Source organism: Mobula hypostoma, chromosome 1, assembly GCF_963921235.1.
Source record: "Mobula hypostoma chromosome 1, sMobHyp1.1, whole genome shotgun sequence".
Lineage (NCBI taxonomy): Eukaryota > Metazoa > Chordata > Chondrichthyes > Myliobatiformes > Myliobatidae > Mobula > Mobula hypostoma.
The window spans coordinates 97,175,373-97,198,408 of record NC_086097.1 but is presented as its reverse complement, the minus strand read 5'-3'; the positions used below and the strand labels follow the sequence as shown (position 1 = coordinate 97,198,408).

The 23,036-nt window shown below is 45.9% G+C and overlaps 1 protein-coding gene and 1 long non-coding RNA gene across 6 annotated transcripts; both read left to right on the top strand.

Annotated features, from left to right (window-relative positions):
* Positions 1-537: 537 nt before the first annotated feature.
* LOC134336522 (EEF1A lysine methyltransferase 3-like) lies at positions 538-10,897 on the top strand. Of its 5 annotated transcripts, none has more exons than XM_063031142.1 (5): positions 599-841; positions 2,731-2,790; positions 4,309-4,511; positions 5,623-5,734; positions 10,285-10,897. In XM_063031142.1, the coding sequence occupies exons 3-5, from the start codon at positions 4,341-4,343 to the stop codon at positions 10,686-10,688; spliced, it is 687 nt and encodes a 228-aa protein (XP_062887212.1). In that variant the 5' UTR covers positions 599-841; positions 2,731-2,790; positions 4,309-4,340; the 3' UTR covers positions 10,689-10,897. The 5 variants fall into 5 exon arrangements, with proteins under 5 accessions (XP_062887132.1, XP_062887212.1, XP_062886983.1 ...); XM_063030913.1 differs by having other exon boundaries at positions 4,280-4,511; positions 10,285-10,896; XM_063031062.1 differs by lacking the exons at positions 599-841; positions 2,731-2,790 and adding an exon at positions 538-586 and having other exon boundaries at positions 4,280-4,511; positions 10,285-10,896.
* A 3,556-nt stretch (positions 10,898-14,453) lies between these two features.
* Positions 14,454-21,686, top strand: LOC134336469 (uncharacterized). The gene is made up of 3 exons (XR_010015806.1): positions 14,454-14,482; positions 20,190-20,331; positions 21,550-21,686. It is a non-coding gene; the product is annotated as an uncharacterized LOC134336469 (long non-coding RNA).
* The last annotated feature ends 1,350 nt before the right edge of the window (positions 21,687-23,036 follow it).

The window sequence follows — 23,036 nt, the reverse complement described above, 5'->3', positions numbered from 1 at the left end:
CTTGGTGCTAGATTGCCGCCAGGGCCAGGACTTGACTTGGTGCTAGAATGCCACCAGGGATAGGACTTGATTTGGTGCTAGAATGCCGCCAGGGACAGGACTTGACTTGGTGCTAGAATGCCACCAGGACCAGGACTTGACTTGGTGCTAGAATGCCGCCAGGGCCAGGACTTGTCTTGGTGCTAGAATGCCACCAGTGATAGGACTTGATTTGGTGCTAGAATGCCGCCAGGGACAAGACTTGACTTGGTGCTAGAATGCCACCAGGACCAGGACTTGACTTGGTGCTAGATTGCCGCCAGGGTCAGGACTTGACTTGGTGCTAGAATGCCACCAGGGACAGGACTTGTCTTGGTGCTAGAATGCCACCATGGATAGGACTTGATTTGGTGCTAGAATGCCGCCAGGATAGGACTTGACTTTGTACTTGAATGCCGCTAGGGCCAGGACTTGACTTGGAGCCTCCGGGTAGTGGCGAGCTCTCGACTCGGCCCGGGAACAGTAGACAGCAGTTCTTGATTCCCTCCGGCGGGTTAACTGACGGACCCACCTCGGTGAGGAAACTTAGCAGGCTCGCTTTGGCGAGGTAACTTGACAGGCTTGCTCCCGTGAGGAAAGGAGAATTACAGGCACTCGCTTCCGGCAGAGACTAGGCTTGGTCCGGCCAGCTGACATTGGCACGCTGTACCCTTAGTGACTTTGCAGACTCTCCCGCGCCGAACGGCTGAAAGCCGGAGACTGTAAACTACCGGTTCAGCCGAGCGTTAATTGCCTCTAATCACCAAAGTCGAGGGACACGGGAAAACAGGGAATCAACGGTCCGGATCGTAACATAAACAAGGTATATGTAAAGGGATCCCGATCCGGACCATGACAAAAGGAGCCTAAAGACCCACACTTCAGCGTTAAACAATAGTTCCCACTGCCACCAGGTTACTGAAACTACCTGCAAAAACCCTAACACTATCTCGGACTGTATTTCTTTATTTTCTTTCTCCCTTAACTTACACTGATGCGTTCATGTTTGTTTGTATTTACTTTCGTGTTAGGCATGCATTTTCAGTTTCTGTTAATTTATGTTTGCGATGTTTGCAACGTACTGTGACGCTGCTGCGAAAACCTAATTCCACGTCATTTATACTCTGGGTATGTATACCCGTAACAATAAACTTGAACTTGGAACTTTAAGATCAGTGAATGCAGGTACTGCAGGGAAGGTGGGACGAATGATTAAGATCAGAATCGCAGTATGATAAGGGCACAGGAGTCATTTGGCTCGTTGAGTTCGTGTCTGCTAGATGTAGGCTGATCCAGAAAGCTCCACTTCCTCGGATTCGCCTAATAACCGTGCTTTCAGATATACTTTCCCAATCCCCCTTTGAACACCACAGTTTAACCTGCATTCACTGCTTCCCCCGGCAGTGCATTCCGGACTCGGGCCACTGACTGTGTAAAATTGCTTTCATTCATGTCGTTTTTGGAATAGTTTCTGTCTCTATCTCTGGAGACAGCTTATCTACTGATGTCTACTATAAGCCTACGGACTCTCACAGCTACCTGGACTATTCCTCTTCCCACCCTGTCTCTTGCAAAAATGCCATCCCGTTCTCACAATTCCTCCGTCTCCGCCGCACCTGCTCTCAGGATGAAGCTTTTCATTCCAGGACGAAGGAGATGTCCTTTTTTAAAGAAAGGGGCTTCCGTTCCTCCACCATCAACTCTGCTCTCAAACGCATCTCTGCAATTTCACGCACGTCTGCCCTCACTCCATCCTCCCGCCACCCCACTAGGAATAGGGTTCCCCTGGTCCTCACCTACCACCCCACCAGCCTCCGGGTCCAACATATTATTCTCCGTAACTTCCGCCACCTCCAACGGGATCCCACCACTAAGCACATCTTTCTCTCCCCCGCTCTATCTCCTTTCCGCAGGGATCGCTCCCTACGCGACTCCCTTGTCCTTTCGTCCCCCCATCCCTTCCCACCGAACTCCCTCCCGGAACTTATCCTTGTAAGCGGAACAAGTGCTCCACATGCCCTTACACTTCCTCCCTCGCCACCATTCAGGGCCCCAGACAGTCCTTCCAGGTGAGGCGACACTTCACCTGTGAATCGGCTGGTGTGATGTACTGCGTCCGGTGCTCCCGATGAGGCCTTCTATATATTGGCGAGACCCGACGCAGACTGGGAGACCGTTTCGCTAAACACCTACGCTCTGTCTGCCAGAGAAAGCAGGATCTCCCAGTGGCCGCACATTTTAATTCCACGTCCCATTCCCATTCTGATATGTCTATCCACGGCCTCCTCTACTGTCAACATGAAGCCACACTCAGGTTGGAGGAACAACACCTTATATTCCGTCTGGGTAGCCTCCAACCTGATGGCATGAACGTTGACTTCTCAAACTTTCGCTAATGCCCCACCTCCCCTTCGTATCCCATCCGTTATTTATTTATTTGTTTGTTTGTTTATTTATTTAAATACACACATTCTTTTTCTCTCTGCTTCTTCTGCCTCTGTCCCTCTCACTATACCCCTTGCCCATCCTCTGGATTCCCCCCTCCCCCTTTTCCTTCTCCCTGGGCCTCCTGTCCCATGATCCTCTCGTATCCCTTTTGCCAATCAACTGTCCAGCTCTTGGCTCCATCCCTCTCCCTCCTGTCTTCTCCTATCATTTCGGATCTACCCCTCCCCCTCCCACTTTCAAATCTCTTACTATCTCTTCTTTCAGTTAGTCCTGACGAAGGGTCTCGGCCCGAAACGTCGACTGTACCTCAGACTTCAGTTACCGGTATGTCGTGCCTGACATTTGTAGAAAGGCGGTGTGTAGCTGGCCAAGCTCAAGTTAACTCTGTACAATGTACAATGTTCAATGTGACCTTCTTGTTTCATGAATCATGTAGCAAAGTGAAGATATTGAAGACATTTTAAAAACAACGAGGTCCGGTAAACAACGCAATCACCATTTACTCGCTTGTTCAAGGATACTGAACTTTCCAAAATTAACGTTAATTGAATACTACTGTGTAGCCTAATGTTTACCAGTTCGTTTTCATAAATAATTACAAAGTAGACCAAAATCTACTTGAATGAAATGATAAACATGTTTTGATTTGAGTATTGTTTCAATGTATCGAAATCTATTTCGTTCCATAACACAGGAACAAAATAGTCGTTTGTCTTGTTCTGTTTCTCAGATCGTGAGATATACGTCATCGTTATCGGGGCCCGGTTTCGTCTCATTTATTACTCTACGCAAACACGAGGAAATCTGCAGATGCTGGAATTTCAAGCAACACACTCAAAAGTTGCTGGTCTACGCAGCAGGCCAGGCAGCATCTCTAGGAAGAAGTACAGTCGACGTTTCGGGCCGAGATCCTTCGCCAGGACCTACGAAGACGAAGAGTCTCGTATCGAAACGTCGACTGTACCTCTTCCTAGAGATGCTGCCTGGCCTGCTGTGTTCACCAGCAACTTTTATGTGTGTTGCTTATTATTCTACCGTCTCTTTAACTAGTAATGATAGACATACTTTTTTTTATTGCCGATATCTAAGACGATACCTTAGATTACCCTAGGTACTGATCTATCCAGGGTCTTCATATTTTAGCATCCCCTAAGGAACACGCAAACTTTAGTCGTCAATGGAAAGTTACATTGACTCCATTAAAAAATATATGGGAAACACCGTGAACAGCAGCGTTCAAGACGACGTATTGTAAAGCTGTCAATGTTAGACTTGTCATTATCAACTATATACATATTTTCGACACGGTGAAAGGCTCGAAACCCTTGAGGAGCGGACCAATTGGAAGTGCCAAGCGCATAAATAATTAATTAAAAGCTGGTCCATAGGTACAAAAGGTTATTGGAAATTTGACTTTACATTTCAAGGGAAGTATAATCTACATTGCGGCCACATAAGGCTTTGGATTTTTGCAGTTTGCTGCTTATTTCGTGGCTACTGAGAATTATTTTGTCTACGAATGATTCTTTATGAGAATAAAATCCAAGTCCATAAACGATTGATATGATGAGGTGTTTGAGAAATAAGAAATTGCAATGTTTAGCATTCCGTTCTATTGAGTCATGCTGTAATCTGAAAGCTCGGCTGTACGTTTAACAGTTTTTCCACACAGACTGAATAAAATTGGGTATTGGTATTCGTAGACGGATCTGATAAGTGCTTACGCACTATTGATTGTGAAACGTTTTAATACATCATGAGAATTTAGAACTGGATACATATGCGGAGCTCTTAACTGTTCTCTCAAATTCAGATCCTAGCCTGTGACAATTGTTTCACAAGGTCGACCAAGAGGGAAGAACGGGGAAAAATCCATGGCAACTACGCAGTATCAGCAACGTCCCATCTACTGGGACGGCGAGAATGAGGACAACGAGTCGGCAAATTTAATCCGCTGGAATAACTTCGAATTTTGCGGATTTAGTTTGAAGATCGCTCGAATAATGGATGCAAGACTGGGCATTTCCTCGTATATCTGGGACGCTGTAAGTCTATTGTATTGTTTGCAACAATCTAAAGTTAACCCCTCACATCAGTTTAGCAGATAAATGTTACCCATTACTCCCTGTTTTCATTTAAACTGAATTACTCTACATAGTGGGAAAATATTTGAAAAGTATATCAGGGGTAAGGCACAGCATTAATTAGTTCGCCCTATCTTCCACTGTAATTTGCGTACATTCTACGAATACAAACAGAACATTGTAATATACCAAGTATCTTTTGTTTAGCATCGTTTTTGCATAAGAGTCAGAAGGTCGGGGAGCCTCATATTTAAGGACCGTCATAATATACATTTGCACCCCCTATTCATGTGTTGTTATCTAAGATATGTAATTACACACCTGGGCCCAGCTGTGGTCTAAACCCTGACGCTCGCAGTTTAACAAGACGGGAACATATACAGTATATAGTCTCCACAATCGAAACACAGTTAATTTTAAGAAATGGGATTGGACAATTCACACCGTACTGGCATTTTACGTCTCGGCATTACTGAGTGGGTGACGCAGATTTAAATGCTCAGGGGAACAAAATGGCTTTGTACTGCAGCCGGTTAGTTGGTTCCATTGCGTAATTGCCTGAAATGTTCTTGTCGCTTCAATCTTACTCTGTAGCACACTTCCATCTGAAGCAGGGCGTGAGCGAATCAATTCTCATTGCCTTAGACTCCCACCTTAGAAATGACCCCGACATTCCCACTACTGAGGAGTTCCGCTCTCTCAGACCTAGTCACAGAGATAAGACGCTGAACCGAGGTCACACTTCAGTTAAGTCGCTGAGTTAGATATAAACTACCCCGCCATATTGTGTCCATATGCTGGATATATTTGTATTGTCCTGGTCATTCATCTCCCATTGTAGCTAAACTGACTACTAAATTCTAAATTTTCCGATCTGGCAAGGTCTTTTCAGGTATCCGGGTCCTGAGAACGGTTCATTTGACACAGAGCATGTGAGAAGGACAGTTCTTCGACAAAGTTCAGAAATAGACGGAGTGCCCTTTCCGAGTTCATTTCTCAACTCTTGCAAAGAGTTGCCTGAACTCACCCCAACATTCTATTAATCTAATCTGCACATTTTTCGTCTTTTCAGGGCATTTCTCTGTGCCAGTATTTTGAGAAGGAGGACATCAATTTCACTGGGAAGGAAGTGATTGAGCTGGGATCTGGCACTGGAATCGTGGGGATATTGGCAGCTCTACTAGGTGAGTGACAGCAGAAGGAGCAGCCCGATGCTATTGCTGTATAGGGAGAGCTGTCTGTGTCTCAGTAGGAGGATTTCATATGTAACAGTAAAGAATATGCATCGCTGAAGCGTCTTTCATAATATAGCGGCAATGTCAAGTTCATCCTCACAATGCTACTTAATACATTCTGTAATTGCTCCAGGGGAAGAGGAAGCCCGAAGTTTCTTAATTTTTTCTTTTTGTCAGGCGATCTTGATCTTCGTTTTACGGTGACTTTTCTTTCGGTAGGATACCGTTTAAATGTGGACTTCCTTCTTTTATAAAACATGCCACCGTATTGTAGAATCGTCCATTCTCCCCAACTCGTCCTAGACGACCAGTAGACACCTTTTCCTATTAACCCGCACTTGGCCGCATCAGCATTCGCTGCCGCTGCTACTGTGTGATCCGAAATCTCCGAGGGGAGGTGTCACAATGGGGGTCGTTGATGGCGGACCTAAATGCAAGACACAGACACTGAAGTACTAGGAACAGGACAAGGATGAAGGACTTGGGCTAAGACAAGGACAACAAACAGGGAAACTGGACAAGGAACTATGAACTAGGAACCTGGGCTTGAACCCAGAGCCAGAGACTGGACAAGGACTCAGAACCTGGGTCTTGCCTCGGGCTAGGGCCCCAGAACCAGGCAAGGACATGACATGACTGGAGGCTGGGGTCTTGAGGCTTGAGCTTGGAGACAGACTTGGGGTCTTGAGGCTCGAGCTTGGAGACAGGCTTGGGGTATTGAGGCTTAAACTTGGAGATAGACTAGGGGTCTTGAGGCTTGAGCTTGGATACAGGCTTGGGGTGTTGAGGCTTGAGCTTGGAGACAGGCTTGGGGTCTTGAGGCTTGAGCTTGGAGACAGGCTTGGGGTCTTAAGGCTTGAGATTGGATACAGGCTTGGGGTCTTGAGGCTTGAGCTTGGAGACAGGCTTGGGGTCTTGAAGCTTGAGCTTGGAGACCGACTTGAGGTCTTGAGGCTTGAGCTGGGAGACAGGATTGGGGTCTTAAAGCTTGAGCTTGGGGACAGGCTTGGGGTCTTAAAGCTTGAGATTGGAGACAGGCTTGTGGTTTTGAGGCTTGAGCTTGGAGACAGGCTTGGGGTCTTGAAGCTTGAGCTTGGAGACCGACTTGAGGTCTTGAGGCTTGAGCTGGGAGACAGGCTTGGGGTCTTAAAGCTTGAGCTTGGGGACAGGCTTGGGGTCTTAAAGCTTGAAGACAGGCTTGCGGTCTTGAGGCTTGAGCTTGGAGACAGGCTTGGGGTCTTGAGGCTTGAGCTTGGAGACAGGCCTGAGGTCTTGAGGCTTGAGCTTGGAGGCAGGCTTGGGGTCTTGAAGCTTGAGCTTTGAGAGAGGCTTGGCGTGTTGAAGCTTGAGCTTGGAGACAGGCTTGGGGTCTTGAGGCTTGAGCTTGGAGACGGGCTTGGGGTCTTGAAGCTTGAGCTTGGCGACAGGCTTGGTGTCTTGAGGCTTGAGCTTGGAGACAGGTTTGGGGTCTTGGGCCTTGGGTCTAGGGTATTCGAGGCTTGGGTATGGACTCCGAGCCAGAGACTGGGCAAGGACCCAGAACGTGGGACTTGACTCGGACTCGGACTTCAGAACTAGGCGAGGACAAGACGAGGCTACTGGATTGGGCATGGCTTGTGTGAGGAAGTCCTGCGCAGGGCGAGACACAAGGACAAGTAAAGGCACATGGACAGGACTCGGATAGGACTGGACTTTGCACGGATTGGATGAGGGCCTTCAGGAACACGGAGCCTTGAACTAGAAGAGACAAGAACAGGGAGCCTCGGATTAGAAGATATGGGAGCACGGAACACAGAGCCGGGACCCCTCCTTGGGAACACAACGTAGGGCCGGGACTCTTACACATAACACAGAGCCGGGATCCTTCCTTGGGAACAGGACGTAGGGCCGGGAGTCATCCACAGAACGCTGAACATGAAGAGACGGATCCCAACACAAGATGGCGGCAAACAGCCGGACCCACCTAGCGAAGGCGAGGATGCAGAGACAGTTCCTAACACTAGGTAGCGGCAAACGGCTGGACCTACCTAGCAAAGGCGTGGACACAGAGAGTGAATTCCACACAACGAAAGACAGTTCCTTATCTTGACCTAACAAGGCTCTGGTCTTGCTCTGGCGGTAAAATTTCAGCAATACAAGTGGGGTATCCAGGCTAGGTGAGCAGGCAGAGAGTCAGGCAAGGCATCCAGGCAGAGTCAGGCGAGAGGGGAAACGACAGAGAGGGAACAGAACAGTCCAGCAGGGAATCCCTGGTTTGCAGAGGTATTTATGTCTGAGCCCCAAAACGAGAATCATGTGCCTACAACAGAAACTGGGGAAAACCAGAAACCTTGGAATAAGGAACTATGGACCTGACCGTGAACCGGAATAGGGACTCCACGGTCCAGACGATGACAGAAGGCCCCGAATCCTCGGCTTTGCCTGTTGCTTGGCGGCCGGGGCCGGGGTTGATGCGCTCGGCAGAGATGGAGCTCGGTGCTCAGTGTTGGAGGGCTGGTCAGAGGCTCGAAGTTTTCGGACGGACTCAGAGTCGGACTATGGTCGGGTGCTTCCAGGATGCTGCATTGGCAAGTTTGCGGCACTGGAAGCTCATGGCAGGGAGAGTTTTCTTCCTTCTACCGTCTGTGTGAGATGCTGGGCTATCGGGACTTTGAGACTTTTTTTTTACCGTACCCATGGTCTGCTCTTGTCAAATTACGGTATTGCTTTGCACTGTTGTAACTATACGTTATAATTATGTGTTTTTTGTCAGTTTTAGTCTTTGGTCTGTCTTGTGTTTCTGTGATACCATACGGGAGGAACATTGTATCATTTTTTAATGCATGCATTTCTAAATGACAATAAACGAGGACTGAGTGTCCTCATAATCTAACCTAATCTAATCCGTGTGATGAGAAAAGGTTCTGAGGCAGGGTTGCAAACTGAAACGTTGATATTTTTCTTTCCCGTCACAAATGCTACTTGACCCGTTGAGTTGTTCCAGCAGATTGTCCGGAAGAGGAGGTGAGGAAGCCGTTCAGGAAGCAAAATACTGTGTCCGGAATGCTGGTCCTAACTTTCTCTCCCCTGCATCCCCTAAACACTGCACTGATCAACTGCCTACAGTCGTCATCGACATTTTCAACCAGTCTCTCAAACTATGCACTATTCCAGCATGTTTTAAGAAATCTGTTATTCTTCCAATCTCCAAAGAAAGATCACTGGATTCAGTGACTACAGACCAGTTGCACTTACATCAGTCACAATGAAGACATAGGAAAGTCTGGTCATGTCATTTCTCAAATCCATAACTCCAGCCTTTGCAGATCGCCTACAGAGCCAACAGATCTGCAGACGATACTGTTATCATCGATCTTCACTTCATTCTACACCACCTCGACTCCCCTAGCACTTTTTGTTATTGTTGATCCCAGCTCAGCTTTAAATACCACAATCCTTGAGCTTTTTTCAAGAGAAACTCTCCAAATATAACGTATCGGGCCCCATCTGTAAGTGGATCTCTGACAGGAGGTAGTATGTACGCTTGCCTTCATAGGCTGAAAAGCTGCATACAGGAGACGGGGAATCAAGTAGCATTCGTATAAGGCATTGATTAGAGCACCCGTAGGTTTCTGGTCGCCACACCACACAGGGAATACTACAGCAGTAAAGACGTTGCCTGGGCTTGCAGGGTTTTACTTATATGTAGAGTGGAGGAGCTGCGGTTACTTTACTGGAATGTAGGTTGGATGAGGCACAACCTTATAGAGGTTTATAAAATTACGAGTACAGGCGGTTAGAATCTTTCTTCCAAGGCAGAATAACGTAGAACTATAGGACACCGCTTTAAGGTAAGACCAGAAGAATATAAAGGAGATGTGAAGGTCAATGATTGTCCTGAATATCTGCAACGAGCCGTCAGGAGGAGCAGTGAGGCAGATACTATAACAACGTGTAAAATGTGTTATGGTTTGTTACGACAAAAGGTAATCGAAAGAAAAACATGGTACCGGTGATAAAAGTGCCTACTTCGTTTTCACTTCAGTGAGACGCGCACTTATGACGTGGAGGTGTAAAAGCTTATGCCAATTACGAACTTTTACAACACGAATGCTTAGTCAAATAATACGATTGACAATTTTACTGAAATATTAAATAGACAACAAAGCCATTTAAATGAGTACGCAGACAACGAAAGAGTAGAAGGAGACGGTCTAATACAAATGGGATCCACGAAGGTAAAAATCAGGGAACGTACTGACGAGATAGGTCGAGGACCCAACTTGTACGTTTCTATGACCCCACGATTGCAACTTCTCATTTCATTTGCTCCTATGTTTTCCTCCCACCTGAGGAGGTGCTCTCACCAGTAAAACCTGCGGTTTAGAGAGCCAAAGGGTGACTGCGATCGCACTCTCTGTCTTCGGCGGCCGTAATAATGTCTCTATAAATATGGTATAAGAACAGACGTCTTCCAGGACAACCATGAATTAAACATCGGCATCTTCTTTTATTCTCAGGTGGCAATGTTACCATGACAGACAAACCGGATACCCTGAAGCAAATAAACAGCAATATTTCAATCAACGTCCCTTTAGCATGCCGACATCGTTTAAACGTTCGTCCGCTGACTTGGGGAGAAGATCACAAAAATTTCCCTACCAACTATGATTTCATTCTGGGCTCGGACATCGTCTACAGCTCAGTTTGCTATCCCGCGCTTTTAGAAACACTGCGTTACCTCTCCAGCGAAGAAACCACGATTTACCTTTCATCGGAACTCCGAAATGGGAACGGGTCCATCCCTTTCCATGATGTAATCCTGCCTGACTATTTTAACTGTGAGGTCGTAAGCAGATTAGAATCTAAAAGTATTATTGTGTACAAATTGACTAAAATTGATACAAGGCACAGTAAAAAATAGAAGATGTAACTCGAATATCATTGTCACTCACCTCATAGCAGGTAGTTCACATGTAGCCAACGCATCAATCTACACTAATATCTTAAACATAATGCAGTAGTTAAAGATTTTACGGCAGTTGTTGTAACAAGTTGCTGTACCTCTGTGACATAAATGGAACCTAATTATTAGAAAGTTTGATCTATTGTTTGCAAAGCCTAATTAAGTTAGACGCCCGTGCTTGCCATTAATGGAGAAGACGCGCGGGATTTATCATTTAGTTGAGTTCTGTGGTCTAAATCTTTGTATTCGATGTTATGTGCTTCGTGCCTTACACGCAGTAGGATAGACATGCAGAAAGAGGAAACTGCTGATTGGAGTTTGGAAGAATGAAAGGCGAAGTTATTGAAAGGCATAACATTCTTAGGAGGTGAAACAGGGTCAATGGTGGGAGGGTGGATCTCATGGGAGTTCCAGGCCGGAGGGCATAGTCTCAGAATAAGAGGCTACTTATTTCAGACTGAGTGGGAAGGAGTTCCTTATTGTAGAAGGCTGTGAGCCTTTGGAACTCTGCCAGAGGGCTGTGGGAGCAAAGTCCTTATGTATATGCAGTAGTCTTCCAAGCAGCAGCCATCTCAAGCTATGTGGCTATTTGTCAGCTAGAGCATCTCTATCTTGGTGCCAATTTTTGGCAATGGTTCCCGCACTTTAACGTTCCTGCTGTAAACATTGGGTAAAATATCCTTGAAGCTTTAATGCGAAAGTTAAAAATATTACCAGGAAGTCCAATATTGCAAATAGAAAGATTCTGAAGATAACCAACATCACTCAACGAGCACGGATACTTCGGCTTTAGAGAAGAACATTCAGTCGAGTTACAGAGAAACATGACGAATAGTCACTAATCCTTTCCTATTTCTGCAATTGCTGGCGTAACGAAAGGGATTTCAAGTAAATTATACACACCAGATTAAAGCTAATTTTGTTACAGTAATTTTGGTGTACACGGCTTTCGTGAGAATTGAGCAAAAACGATTTCTCTGTTCTTGCGAAAATCATTTCATCTGATACCGGATCCTTGTGCTCTTTGTCAGGCTCGCTCGCACTGGCATATCGCCCTTTTCCTTTCCACCGATGAAACTCAAATCCAACATTGCCCACGTTCACCAACAATGGGAAAGGAATGCGTGTGGTAGGCGAGACCCAGCCACAGGAGATAATCTCCATCAAGAGTTGTGAAGTACATTCAAGAAGGTACTTCTTACCGTATCCCTTCATGCCTGAACCAATCAATAATCAATCAGCCTCTGCCTCTGCCTTCAGTATACATAAAGACTTGTCACCCACAACTGCCGAGGCAATGAATTCAACGGATTCACCACACGCCAGTTTAAAATAAATTCTTTCTCATCTCCGTTCTGAAAAAATGCCCCTCTATTCTGAAGCTTTGTCTTCTGGCCTCAGACTCTCCCATCACAGGAAATATCCACTCTATTTAGACAAATTTCAATTAGATCACGTGCCATTCTTCTGAATTCGAGTGAATACAGGCCCAGAGCTATCAAACGCTCCTCACATGACAAGCCGCTCAATCCTGCAACACACATCAAAGTTGCTGGTGAACGCAGCAGTCCAGGCAGCATCTCTAGGAAGAGGTACAGTCGACGTTTCGGGCCGAGACCCTTCGTCAGGACTAACTGAAAGAAGAGCAAGTAAGAGATTTGAAAGTGGGAGGGGGAGGGGGAGATCCGAAATGATAGGAGAAGATAGAAGACAGGAGGGGGAGGGATGGAGCCAAGAGCTGGACAGGTGATTGGCAAAAGGGATATGAGAGGATCATGGGACAGGAGGCCTAGGGAGAAAGAAAAGGGGGAGGGGGGGACCCAGAGGATGGGCAAGGGCTATAGTGAGAAAAGGGAGAGACAGAGAGAAAGAATATGTGTATATAAATAAATTACGGCTTCCGTACGAGGGGGAGGTGGGGCATTAGCGGAAGTTTGAGAAGTCAATGTTCATGCCATCAGGTTGGAGGCTACCCAGACGGAATATAAGGTATTGTTCCTCCAACCTGAGTGTGGCTTCATCTTTACAGTAGAGGAGGCCATGGATAGACATGTCAGAATGGGAATGGGACGTGGAATTAAAATGTGTGGCTACTGGGAGATCCTGCTTTCTCTGGCGGACAGAGCGTAGGTGTTCAGCAAAGCGGTCTCCCAGTCTGCATCGGGTCTCGCCAATATATAAAAGGCCACATCAGGAGCACCGGACGCAGTATATCACCCCAGCCTACTCACAGGTGAAGTGTCGCCTCACCTGGAAGGACTGTCTGGGGCCCTGAATGGTGGTAAGAATCATTTTCAAGAACGTTTTTGAACCCTCTCCAGTTTCAGAATGCCCTTTCTATAATAAAGGGCCCAACTTGCTCACAATACTCCAGTGAAGTCTCACCAGTGTTTAATAATGTGTCAACTTTAGATCCTTGCTTTTATATTCTAGTCCTCTTAAAATGAATGCATCGCATTTGCCTTCCTCGAACTGACTCAACCTGCAAATTAACCTTTAGGGAATCCTGCACAAGAACTCCCAAGTCCCTTTGCGCTTCAGTATTTTGTATTTTCTCTCCATTTAGAAAATAGTCTACTCATTTATTTCTTCGACCAAAGTGCATGACCACAGAATTCCGAGCACTGTACTTCATCTGCCACTTCTTTGCTCATTCTCCTAATCTGTCTAAGTGCTTCTGTAGCCTCTCTACTTCCTTAACGTAATCTGGCCCTCCACGTATCTTCATATTGTCTGCAAACATATAGAGTGGGAAAGCAGGAACAAATTTCAGCAGCAGACGGCCATCCATGATCATATGTATACCTCTTTTCCATGTTTCTACGCTTCCTTGTTTGTAATTTTTGACGGTGACCTGGTCGTTATAAGAGGGCGGCTCACGTGGTGTGGAAATAATATTTCAAAAATCGGGCATCGAAGTTGTATGTTCCATGACCCGCATTAAACTGAGCGCTGTTAGCACTAACTGCTGGTAACGTGATGCCTCATTTTACTGTGCTTTGGAAAGTTTACTAAGTTTCGGCTATTTTTAGATACATCTGAGTATGGCAATGACGATCATTCCTGTGTGCAACAGGAATATCTTCTGTTCAGCAAAACACTTTCCCGTCGCCTCTCCCCTCCAACAGTCGTATTATTCTGCGAGAAACGTTCAGACTCGGAGATCTCAATATATCTCTTGCGTTTCTCACGTTCTTTCCATCCAGTGTTGTCCACTACATCGGTGGAAGGATGGAAACTATGTTAATCTATTTCATTTTCCTGACGATAAATGAACATCCGATAACATCAACACTCTCCTCCAAAACTATAGGCTTAATTTCGACCTTTTATTCTCCTTGTAAACGTCCAGCACTTAGTGTCCGTCCCTAACTGTCCCTTGAGAGGTTATTGGTGAGCCGCATTGCAGCTGATAGCACAAAGCGGTAACACTTCCATCAAAAGCAACACACACAAAATGCGGGAGGAACGCAGCAGGCCAGGCAGCATCTATGGAAAAGATTGGGATCGTTTGGGATCGAGTCGCTTCTTCACTGGAAAGGAAGGGGAGAAATCAGAGTAAGAAGGTGGGGGGAGGGGAGGAATAAGTACAAGGTGGCAGGTGATAGGGCGAAACCGGGAAGGGGGAGGGAGTCAAGTAAAGAGCTGGGAAAATAATTAGTGGAAGAGATAAAGGGCTGGAGAAAAGGGGGTCTGATAGGAGTGAGTAGACCATAGAAGAAAGGGAAGGAACCAGAGGGAGGTGATGGCAGGTAAGGAGATAAAGTGAGAGAGGGAAGCAGGAATGGGGAATGGTGAAGGAGAGCGGGGCAATTACCAGATGTTTCAGAAATCGCTGGTCATGCCATCAGATTGGAGGCTCCCCAGACCGCGCTGCTCTTTCAGCCTGAGTGTGGCCACGTCATGGCAGTAGAGGAGAGCATGGACTGACATGTTGGAATGGGAATGGGAAGTGGAATTGAGATGGGCGGCTACAGCGGGATCCCGATTTTCCTGGCGGGTGGAGCGTAAGTGTTTGGCAAAGCAGTCTCCCAATCTACGTCGGCTCTCACTGTTCAGGAGGCCACACGAGAAGCACTGGATACAGCAAATGCCCACAATAGATTGGCAGGTGACTGTTTGGGGCCCTGAATGGTAGTGAGGGAGGAGGCGCAGTGGCTCTTGTTCCGTTGCAAGTATAAGTACCAAGGGAGAGAAGATAAGCGGGGAGGGAAGAGTGGACAAGGGAATCACGTAGGAAGTGATACTTTCTTCAGTCGTTTTCTACATGACCACATATGCATGATCCTTCGATTCGCTTCCCACGATTTACCAGCAAAACACTGTGAAAAGAATGTTATTGTGCACTGTTGTTGAGTGTCTGTAGGTGTGCTGATGGTCACCTATCCACACCCTTTCTCTCAATCCACAGCACACTCCTTTCCCGGACCATTCTTCGAATCCTATCGCGTTTTCTATGCCCGTCTGGCTCATCAGCGCCGCTTCTCTGCCTTTCCACGGAATGGGTGGAAATCATCTCTAAAACTGTTTTTGGAACAAATCAGTCCGCTCAGATGATGTTCCGCTTTAGTGGTGTAGCTACACCTAATTCACTTTTCTACACACGGGTTTCCATAAATTAGTCAGCAACCAGCCATCTACTCCAAAGGGATCAATGGCACACCTTTATCTCGGTGCATACGAATAATGCTTCCTTTCAAGAAATAGGTAATGTAAGCTTGCTTCAATATATTTAAAACAATTCGACACTGTCGTCCTCACGTCTTCCCGTGGTTTGATGGACGGTACGGCAACTGAAAACTGGAGCCTCCTCCAAACCTTGAGGCCATAATTACCATAACACTGAATATCATTCCGCAGACATTTGGTGTGCAGTGCTGTGCAGGACGGTGACTGATTTAGGGGATCTCTCTTGTGTGTCACCAATACACAGATCAGGTACAAGTTAAGAACTACTTGATAAATTAGCTATTAAGTTTATACCGATGTTAATTTATCCGGGTTGCTGACTGGATGTTGTAATTTATCCCATTCTCAGATATCAAAAAAATCATGTTGCATCCCCACTCTGTATCTCTGCTTACTCACAATGAACCTTTCTACTTACCGTCACTAAAAATATCGTGATTTGCATGTTTGGATGTGAATCTGTGCACCCAGATAGTGCAAAAAAGTTTTAATGTCATCTGAGGAGTAATCGGGCCAGCGGGATTCCAATTACACAAAATAAATGGAATGCGGCAAATGTTTTACGTTCTCCAATCGCTGTGGTACAAGATGGAGAAAACTGCTCGTTTGTTATCTCATTTACCCGACAGTGCACATGGGAAAATTATTATTTCTTTCACCTTTGATTAATGGTACGTTCAGCATAGAACTCCCTGTCCAAGATTTACTCATTTTGTTTTGGAGGAATTAACCAGATGCTTAGAAAAAGCGGTAAATCACTGGAATTCTCTACCCAGCAATGCTGTAGAAGTTAAATCATCAAAGGTAGTTGAACGACGAAGTCGTCCATTTTCGAAAGATCGGGCAATTAAAGGCTCTGGGGGAACCGACACGGAAAGGAGACGGGGCCTGGGCTAGATCAGTAATGATACTGAATGCAGGATAGGCTTGAAGTGCCGAGTGGCCCACCCTGGGCCTATCTTCTTGTGATTAAGTTCTGGGGAAAAACCAGTATTTGACCTCACCACAAGTTTAGAGGGTCAAGGTTTGGCTGAGGAGGGAGAGGAGCTGGATTTCCCCGTCATTTTTAATCCTTGCATCAGATGAATCTTCAGTTTCACAAGTGTTAACGATGAAAACTGGAGCACAGCGGGTCACTCGACTGGTTTCTTCCATGACACAGAGAGAATCGGGTCTCTATATAAACATCGGAAGGCGGATATATCACCCTGCACTAAGTGGCCCGGGGAACGCGGACTGGGGCGGTTAGTATTGAAAGGTACAATGATTCTCACAGTTGTGGCATTTGCTGGATGCTCCGATTTATTTTTAACTCATAGAAAGGGCAGAGAGATCCCATTGAGCCCGCTCACCGCAGGCAGGCTTTGCACGTGTTGACCCCTGCAGAAGATTGGTTTGGAAGCAACCGTACCCACTGTGAGTACCGAACTCCGAGCCTTCCTTTTGTGGCACAGTTAGAGATTAATGGTTAGATTTATTTGTCTCACGCACGTTGAAACATATGACCAGTATAGTCCGACGAAGTGCCGAGGCAGCTCGCACGTGTCGTCCTGCTTCCGGTACCAACATAACATGACCACAGCTTACAAACGCTGGCTAACCCGTGCCTCTTTGGGGTGTGGGAGGAAACCGGAGCATCCGGAGGAAACACACGTGCACACAGCGAGAATGTAAAACTTCTTACAGACAGAGGCTCGAATAGTCACACCACATTCCCCGCCCCACCACTGGCGCTGCCGCCAGCTACCGTGTCATTCTAGGAGGGACTGCGGGACCTGATCTCTCTCCGAAGAGAAGGAAATTCTGGACGGTTACTTTTCTGACAACTTTGAGCAGATGATGCCTGGATGAAGGAAATGAGGAGCTGGATGTCTCCCCTTCGTCTGTTTTGGCAGGGAATTAAAATAAATTCAAAGTTAATTGTCATTGAACTATACTTGAATACAGCCAAACGAGACAGCGTTACTATGGGGTCAAGGTGCAAAGAGACATTACCAGCAGTCACACACAGTAAGCAAACATAAGGTCACAATCACGTAATAGGAGTCCCGGGACCCGGCGTCCACGCCCCATGCCCCACACCCCACCCCCATCCCACGGCTTGTCGCCGGTCCTCGCACATACAAGTCAACAAAACCATATGGAATATCAGTAAAAATCCAACGACACAGAATATGCGTATATATATATTTCCGACACTCCACCCCCCCCCGCCCAAACCACTGATATCATCCGTTGACCGGCCCTCGACACCCAATAGGAGACCCCGCTGCTTTGAGGCCCAGTCGTCGACCCGACACCCTAATCCCGTTAGGCGAATCCGCGGCCTTGAGGCCCAGTTCTCGCATTTACAAGCAGATATGGAATATTAATAAATCACAAACACATAAATATATATGTATATAGTCAATTTTAAATCTCCAGTTGCTACGCTGCCGCCGGTAGAGCGCTCCGGCTCGGACACCTCTCTTCCAACGGCGGCGGAAAAGCACGCGATCTCACAGCTTGAGACCCCAAGTCCATTGGGTGCTGGCAAAACAAAGTCAGCCACAACAGCGCTTGTCTTCTGCCGTACGAAACCCCGGGATGGCAGCGACACCTCGCCACACCGCCTCCGGTGAAGCGCAACGGTTTTGTCCCCTCACTCCGGGCGCTGCAAACAGGCGGCACCGAGGCTTCAGGCCTAGTCCTCGCTACGACTGAGGACTACGCCCCCTCCATCTGCCCCTGATCTCATCCAATAAATCAGCGAATCGAACTTGCGGCGTACCAGATTTACAATGTTCAAAGGGGTCTTGTGATCACAAGAAAAGTAATCATAACGGGCGTTCGCCATTTGACTGTGACCCCCCATTGCCTCAGGCAGCAGCACGTTACGCAGCTCCTTCATTATCTCCGCTAGTGAGCAGCTCGCTGATGGTGTAGACCTGCAATATCTTCAGTTCTTAATGTATAGCAGGATCTGCACTGCTCCTGGGAAACGCTGTCTCATTCTGCCCTGCAGAGCTGATGTACGGTTAGAATAACAATAAAGTTTTTTGAATCTTTGAATCTTGCAAGCATTTGAACTTCGTTTAAGCAGAAGAGCAGCACCTTTTGTTGACCGCGTAGAAGTCTGGCGGGGATTCTCGCCGGCATCCAGAACCCAGACACTGACTCTATTTGGGCAGGAGACTGTTGCTTAACGCACTTGATACGTTCGTGCTTTCACTAGTATCAGATCTTAGTGCTCGAACAGTTCGTATCAGGGCCAAGAACTTTACAGACAGTGTTCATTACACATGCGTAATTCGAACGAAAATACACGACATGAGGGTGTGGGAGATAACCTCGGTGTCCAAACGTAAAATCCTGAACAACTTGTCCTAGAAACAGAAAATGTTTGTTGCAGAAAGCAGTACTTAGTGATCTTAACGTGAAAGAATGTCTTTGTCTCCCCCACAAATGATGGGCGGCACAAGCAAGGAGGGATGCAATCAACGTGACAGTGATTTCTATTGTTATTTCTCGTAAACATCAACCAACACAACAGATCATAAATTTAATCTTCTTGCTTACCTTGAAACCCAGATTGAAAATTAAATGACTGATATGGGGAACGCAAAGCCTGAACGCACGTATCACCAGGCGGTTACCATCCAGCACTGAAAAGGCTATTGAACGCGCACCCCTCCCCCCCCCATACAATAAGATAAGACTCCTGTCCTCACAATCTACCTCGTCATGGCCTTGCACCACAATTTCTGCCTGCACTGCACTTTCATTCTACAACAATTCATTCTGCATTCTGTCGTTATTTTCCCTTGGGCGACCTCACTGTTCTGATGTAATAAAATAGTCTGGATGGATGGCATACAAAACAGATTTTCACTGCACCTCCGTACACGTGACAATAATAAACTAATTTACAAATTTACCAGTTTCTAGGTCCAACCTTCTAGATTTTTGACAAGAAAGTTTCAGACGTTGAAATTACGTTGCTATCATTTCATTTGTTGACGAGGAGGACAATATTCAGTGGAATTCTATTAATTTCTTTTTGTTTTGTAGATTTACGATATCTTCGCCTCGGAGCTTCGCGCAGCCCTTGCGATGAAGCGAACCTGTCGATGATGGTGTGGTCCAAGTTCACCTACCAGTATCAAGAAAATTCATCATTCTTCCTGATTAAAGAAATACCTCCTGCTAGTTTCTGACTTTCTATCTTAATTGGTTACGTTGGGCATCACGTTCGTTTATAAGTTTCACGCAAAGATGTTGCTTGCTGTTTGCATCTACAATGCGTACTTTTGCCACGAAAACATGGTGCCAAAGAAGTCACTACGTTCTCCGTTTTCCTAAACTCTACTTCAATATTAACCTCAATTCAGTGTGACATCCTACTGTAATAACACTACTCAGCATGTACTCCCCTCATATATAATAGAAACGGCAGTCAGCACATCCTAAAATATTAAAGTTACTTAAGTGTGGAGTATTTGAAGATAGGGAGGCGAAAGACTGCAAGCTGACGGAAGTCTTACAATCAATATATTTTCATTTTTAATTTTTAATACAGGCAACGGATGTCCAGTGCGTGCGGACAATGCAGCTGAAGACCGAGAATTAAAAGGCGTCTTTTTTTTTTGCAGAGATCCAAACTCACTGGGTCAATAATTGGGTTATTTATTGGGATACTTTTCATTAAAGTCTGCCCTGATCTCACAGAAAAGGCTCGTAGAACTGATGTTTCATGGATTCTGTTTCATGTGTCTCTTCTCTCCTTGACAGTGATAAGATCAAGGCCGGTCAACTTTAACTCTTGCGAGATTTTGGCGGCTTAAAGCCCTGAGCACTTTCACCGTATGCTCCTTCACTGAAAGTGAAGCAAGGACAATTGAAGATCGTTGTAGAGACAGTGACGCTGATTAATGTGAGTTTTACACTTTTGCCGGTATTGAATTCGCTTTAGCTGCGATATATTTGTTTTTGCTGATATGTCTGAATGTTGCCAAATTTCTTCAGAGAGAGAGACTTTGGGATTTCTGATCCGTCATAGTCTCCATAAAATAAGAAAGTAAAATATTACGGAGTTATTAATAATAATGCATTCTGATAAATAGGGAGAAATTCCAAAGCACACCTGATTTTTGATTGGGAACCCATTTGAGTTGTATAATTTGGGCGGTAACTGAATCAGGTTGAGGAAGATCTGATGGTTATTATTAAAGGGTTAGAGTTACGGAGTCATAACGACATGACATGGAACAGACCATCGAGTCCCCAGCAACGCATTCTTGCACTAATTATACCGTAAACCATTTCATTCACCCCATGTGCTATGAATACCTCCCCAGATTCTGCCATTTCGCTACACACTCGAGACAATTTACATAGGCCAATACACCTACCAGCCGAATCCCTTGGGACGTACGAGGAAACTCACGTGTTCGTAGGAAGAAAAACAAGCTCCACGCCGACGGCTCTAGGCGCAATGTTGAAACCAGGCCACAGGAGCTGCGAATACAGCAGCTTTACAGGCCTCACCACTGTACCGCCCGACCATCTAAATGCAGTGTAACTCCTGAGTCTCGGCGGAATGCCACCAGTGCTGAGCTTCATATTAGAATAATCCTGTGCTTCTGAAGACAGACAAAATCAAAAAAGAAAATCCCGCAGCTAATAGGTCAAAAGGTAATGCTGATGCCAAGGCCGGAGAACGTTCTCCGCAGTCTGTGGTTACTTGAACTTTTTTGAGTGTTTACCTTGCATAAGAAGGTAATAGATGAAACACGAAATCATGTTATTGACTTTCTCGTGTCTTAAACCGTTGAATAAGATCATGGCTTACGTTTTACCTCAACACCATTTTCCTGTAGAGCGATTCCTATCGGGCTCTGCGGCTAACATAAGTTTATTAATAAAAATCGTTTTATAGATAATAGTTTGTATACGTAGTAGTTCGTATCTCTAGTAGCATAACTGTTAAGCCACGTTAGAATTCAATACTGGATTTGTGCTGAATTTAGCGAAGTGTTCCAATTGATTGCAGTATATATTCTGAAGGTAACTCTGGTTACTCTCCCACTATGGTGTTTCTGCGATATTTAGACTTTTAGATGAAACCTTTAACGTTCTTCGTTTATCCCAGATCAAATCCCGGAGAAGTAGCGTGCTTGGGACTGGCTGATAGAGTCTACTTGTTTGGCAGGCCTGTTCAAAACCAGCGAGGATGAGCGACATCGATGACAGAAAACCCTGGCGGCAAGAAAAAATATATGAATTTTGTGGATACACTTTAAAAATGTCAATGTTTAAGAATTCTTTTTTGGGCGTTTCTGCCTATGTCTGGGAACCAGTAAGTGGAGTAGCTCATTGCAAATTTAGCAGCCGAGGATTAAACGATACCGCCGATATATTAAACGCCTTTGCAATTTGTCACTGCAGTCAACACACATCAAAGTTGCTGGTGAACGCAGCAGGCCAGGCAGCATCTCTAGGAAGAGGTACAGTCGATGTTTCAGGCCGAGACCCTTCGTCAGGACTAACTGAAGGAAGAGTGAGTAAGGGATTTGAAAGCTGGAGGGGGAGGGGGAGATCCAAAATGATAGGAGAAGACAGGAGGGGGAGGGATGGAGCCAAGAGCTGGACAGGTGATTGGCAAAAGGGATATGAGAGGATCATGGGACAGGAGGCCTAGGGAGAAGGAAAGGGGGGGGGAAAACCCAGAGGATGGGCAAGGGGTATAGTGAGAGGGACAGAGGGAGAAAAAGGAGAGAGAGAAAAAGAATGTGTGTATATAAATAAATAACAGATGGGGTACGAGGGGGAGGTGGGGCATTAGCGGAAGTTTGAGAAGTCAATGTTCATGCCATCAGGTTGGAGGCTACCCAGACGGAATATAAGGTGTTGTTCCTCCAACATGAGTGTGGCTTCATCTTTACAGTAGAGAAGGCCGTGGGTAGACGTCCCATTCCCATTCTGATATGTCTATTTATTTATTTATATACACACATTCTTTTTCTCTCCTTCCCTTTTCTCCCTCTGTCCCTCTGACTATACCCCTTGCCCATCCTCTGGGTTCCCCCTCCCTGGGCTTCCTGTCTCATGATCCTCTAAAATCCCTTTTGCCAATCACCTGTCCAGCTCTTGGCTCCATCCCTCCCCCTCCTGTCTTCTCCTATCATTTTGGATCTCCCCCTCTCCCTCCCTCTTTCAAATCTCTTACTAGCACTTCTTTCAGTTAGTCCTGACGAAAGGTCTCGGCCAGAAACGTTGACTGTACCTCTTCCTAGAGACGCTGCCTGGCCTGCTGCGTTCACCAGCAACTTTGATGTGTGTTGCTTGAATTTCCAGCATCTGCAGAATTCCTCGTGTCACTGCAGTAGTGCGCATTCAGAGGAGCGAAAGGCCGCTTTTATTTCAATGCGCAGTAGACCACATTTCAAGGCGATGTTACGCCATTAAGTTAGACAAAATAGGTCTCATGGGCATAATAGCTATAATGGTCTAGATTTTCAATTATCTATAACTTTAATCGCATCTGAGCTATCTTCTAGTAATGAACATTATAAATACCGCCTGGATAGTTTCCTAGCGATCTTTCAAGAGGGCTATCAGGCATAATTATATCAATTC

What these genes read in the sequence shown, in the direction of transcription:
- LOC134336522 (XM_063031142.1), top strand. Translation starts at nt 4,341, where the DNA reads ATGGCAACTACGCAGTATCAGCAACGTCCCATCTACTGGGACGGCGAG. An exon ending in CCTCGTATATCTGGGACGCT is followed by an intron (nt 4,512 to 5,622) that starts GTAAGTCTATTG and finishes TCGTCTTTTCAG; the next exon opens with GGCATTTCTCTGTGCCAGTA. An exon ending in GATATTGGCAGCTCTACTAG is followed by an intron (nt 5,735 to 10,284) that starts GTGAGTGACAGC and finishes TTTTATTCTCAG; the next exon opens with GTGGCAATGTTACCATGACA.